Source organism: Sinocyclocheilus anshuiensis, unplaced genomic scaffold, assembly GCF_001515605.1.
Source record: "Sinocyclocheilus anshuiensis isolate Anshui unplaced genomic scaffold, SAMN03320099.WGS_v1.1 scaffold1098, whole genome shotgun sequence".
Classification (NCBI taxonomy): domain Eukaryota; kingdom Metazoa; phylum Chordata; class Actinopteri; order Cypriniformes; family Cyprinidae; genus Sinocyclocheilus; species Sinocyclocheilus anshuiensis.
In genome coordinates this window covers 444,677-448,740 of record NW_015538053.1, presented here as the reverse complement: position 1 = coordinate 448,740, position 4,064 = coordinate 444,677, and the positions used below count along the sequence as shown (strand labels likewise).

The following is a 4,064-nucleotide window of genomic DNA, read 5'->3' as shown; positions in this document are numbered from 1 at the left end:
AAGTCTCTTTCCGGCTCAGACTGCATTGGTTAAAGCTTATGGGGCTGTCACGTGATGATGTATGTATATATATATATATATATACGTATACACACACGTTTTTATATTAATAAATATTGATAATTATGTATGATTATATATGTATTATAATATATTATGTATTTTTTATATATAATACATATATGTACAGTATATAATTTAATAATTAAATATAATTAAACTTGTATATATTTATATAATTTATATATAATTTTAAATAATACAATTATATTATATTATGATATATTATCCTATATATGATATATATCTATATATATGAGATATGATATATATGATATATTATACTATATTATATTATATAAAAAAAATCTATTAATAAATAGTAATAATTATATATAATTTATTATCAAAATAATATATATTATAAAAAAATATATACCATTTTAAATAATACAATTAATAATTAGAATAATATTAATTATTATATTATATTATACATTTTTATATTTTATTATTTATTTTTATGTGTATATTTATTAACATTATATTTGCATATGAATACTTTAATCATCCTAATAAACTTGCAGGAGGTGGTGACTTTTTTTTTTTTTTCCTGAGAGTAAGGTATTTGTTTTTAATTGAACAGCCATGCAATTGTATACTTTTATTGGGAAAATAAAAGAGCTCAGCAAGTATAATTTGCCCTTTAAGAAACGTGTTTCTGTTTAATGATTACAGTCTTTAACTGCGTGCTGCCACCACACAGCATCTCTTGCCCACCCGAGCTCCCTGACAAAGGTTAACCGGCTATATCATCAGCTGAGCCTGTCCTCATTCACTTCAAAGCTCCCCTGCCACGCTGCAGCTCCCCGGCCTCAGGCACAACTGGCCTTTTTTATTGGTGAGAAGCCTGTCGAATTGTTCTTACAGACGAGGACAAAAGACTGACTGTGGATTTGTGCTGAAAAGGATGTAACGCTGGCACAAAGATGGTCAGGACTTCCCAAATGCATTTTGAACAATTTATTTGTCTAATAAGACTCGATCTACTAGCTCTGCATAACTCTGTCAATATCTGTTACAGCTGATACCTTGCATATAAACCTCCCGGTGTTGAGTTCTTGTCTGAACATGCATGACTGAGCTGGGAGGTGGTAAATTAGGCGAGTTGGGGGTCTGTTTGATGCCTGAGGTCAACTCAGGTCACTGTTACAGGTGGTTGTGGTTGAATGGAGAGCATTACTGAAATGCTTCACATCTCCGCCTTATTCTGTCCCCACAATGAGTGACAGCAGAAAAGCTCTGCTTACGACCGGCTGTGCTGCCCCTTACCTCTGTCTGTCTGTCTTTTTCTTTGACACATACAGATACAGGCATTACAGTTCACTCCTCTATGTGGGTATATTCAGTTTCCTGATTTTTGATCCAGTTTGTCATTGTCTTTAAAACCACAGATGTTTGGTTTACATTCCTCTGTTGAAGGCTGCTTTGCTATTTTCTCTCACTTTTTTTCCCCCACATTTGGAAAGTGTAACAAATAGTTTTTCACAGCTGTAGGGCTTCAAAGGACTGGAAAGGATAGATCTCTCAGAGATAAACCAGTGATAAACATTCTTTAAACATTCATCTGAGATCTGTTTAAAATAGAGGCCATTAACATTTTTTTAAATAGCACACAGTTGGCTGACATTTACGGCAAATGAGAACTATTTTTGAATTGTCTACGCAAATCCTCTAATCAGCATAAACATTACAGATAAGTCAGAAAAGGACGGTAAGAAAGGTGAAACCATACAAATGTCACCTTTCCACATAGTTTGTCTTAAAACTGAGCGGGAATCTCATCTCCTGTTAATATTTCACCATATAAAAATTAAAATTTTAATTAGCTTATTTATTTAATTGTAACAATATTTTCATGGCAATTAAGCAGATTTTTGCACAAACATATTACATTGTGTAATGTGTTTATACATTGAAATGCTTCACATAAATAAAATAAAAACTATAAATAATAATAAAAAATATGTTAGGAAGTTGTTGTGATTTGTTTTTGTAATACTCATTATTCTCAGTGGCATTACCATGGAAGCCTGTTTTCGCCACAGGATAAAAAAATTAAAAAAGTATTTGCAATTTTTTTTTTCAGAATTGTGAGGAAAAAGTCAGAATTGTGAAATAAAAATTCTAATTTAACTAAGTTTACATCTTGCAGTTCTGAGTTTATATCTTGCAGTTCTGATTTTTTCCTCTGAATTCTTAGCTTACATCTCAATTCTGTGTTTTTGTTTCCACCATGGAATAAAAAATTAAAAAAGGTAATTTTGAATCTCACAATTACAACTTTTCTGAGATTGAATTCTGGCTTTATATCACGCAATCCTGACTTTTTCTTATTGCGAGAAAAAAGTCTGAATTGTGAGATGAAAAGTCACAGTTACCTTTTTAAATTTTTTTATCCCGTGGCAGAAATGGGCTTACATACATTTCTGATTCTGCAATATTTTACTAATTTTAAATCTGCATAAATTACAGTACAGCAAATAAACCTTGATATTTAAATAATTTGCTATTTAAATATATTTCCCTTACTTTACACTAATGAGAATTAAGGGGTAAAGTGTTTAATTGTCATGAAAATAAAGTAATTGCAAAAATGAAATGTAATAAATAGAAAATTATATTAAAACATTAATAAAACACTTAATAACTGAAAATAATTTTTTTTAGTTATTTAGTTAGTTAGATAGCGAAATATGACCTGGACACCTTCTTGACAGATTTTGAGAGATTTACTGTGAGATAATTTCCTTCTGAGATTTTATTTATGTGTAGATTTCATGTTTAATCTAACTGAACCTTAACAAAACTAAGAATTATTACAAGAACAACTGCACAAAGAACTCAAACTGGGCTCTCGAACGCACAAAAGCTGCTCTCTTCACCTAAAGTAACCACAATAAAGATCGGATGTGGGACATCAGCCATGCTATCAAGCGGCCATATGGTTTCAATCGCTGCTGCTCACCATTGTATGTCACTAAGATTTCATATTCACCCCTAGTATTCACACACGTGGTCCTGTTGATTTTTTAAGCATAGATGGCTGTGATTCTGTCATCAGTGCACTGGAGGGAGGGTTTCTAGAGGGGAGGGAGATGAGAGAGAGAGTGTGTGTGTTGGGGACGTTGGAGTGCGTCAGAGCGCACTGGCTCCCCTCACTCCAAACTCACTGCATCTCCTTTCCAAGAAAACTCCTCCAGATTTCAGGAAGCCTCTGGATTGCTTTGTTTGGATGTACCGACAAATATTACAAACCATCCTAAAGAAGGATAGCGGGAGTTTAGATTGTTTTATCAGCGCAAAAGGAGGGAAAGCGCCGTTACGCGTCAATTTGAGAGATCTATTCGACAATTTTGGAAGCAGCGCTCGGGACGCGCATAATGGATCGATAGTACGAACTTCTGGGAGTGTAAAGAAGCTCCTCTAGACACCGTGAAAGCGCAATTTTTGGTGGAATAAAGGATCGTTACAGAGAATTAATTAGTTATATAGTGTTAGACACCGTTTCAGAACGACGTGCGCTGTGATGGATGGAGCAGTTCTCTTGATATCGATGCTGGTGTTGGTTTTCTCTGGAGATGTATGGAGCGCATCGTATCCTCAGCGGTATAACCTTTACGCAGGGACCCAGACTCAGACTCAGCCTTTAAACGGGGCGAGAGCAGCGAGCAGACACAGGTGATAACATTTTCATTTCAGCAAATCAATCTGCGCTCTCATATTCTTAATATGACGAGAGAAAGAAAGATTGAGAAAGTCTGTATTGTGAAAGAAGATAGATGTGCCATGTTGCTAATAAAGTACCATATTATTAGTTTATTACATTGGTTCCACTTTAATATGATAGATGGATAGATAAATAGGTAGATAGATAGAAAGATGGATGGATAAATAGATGGATGAATAAATGCATATAAATGTGCCACAGTATGTGTGTGTGTGTATATATATGTATATATATATATATATATATATATATATATATAATAATAAAAGAACAC

The 4,064-nt window shown here is 33.4% G+C and overlaps 1 protein-coding gene across 2 annotated transcripts in view; it reads left to right on the top strand.

The window, feature by feature from the left end:
- The first annotated feature begins 3,193 nt into the window (after window positions 1–3,193).
- Window positions 3,194–4,064, top strand: part of LOC107681990 (EMILIN-1-like) — a 26,291-nt gene continuing 25,420 nt past the window's right edge. For both annotated transcript variants that reach the window (XM_016478408.1, XM_016478398.1), the window contains exon 1: window positions 3,194–3,741. In XM_016478408.1, the coding sequence (XP_016333894.1) occupies window positions 3,590–3,741 (152 nt within the window). In that variant the 5' untranslated portion in view covers window positions 3,194–3,589. The remainder of the gene's footprint in view (window positions 3,742–4,064) is intronic.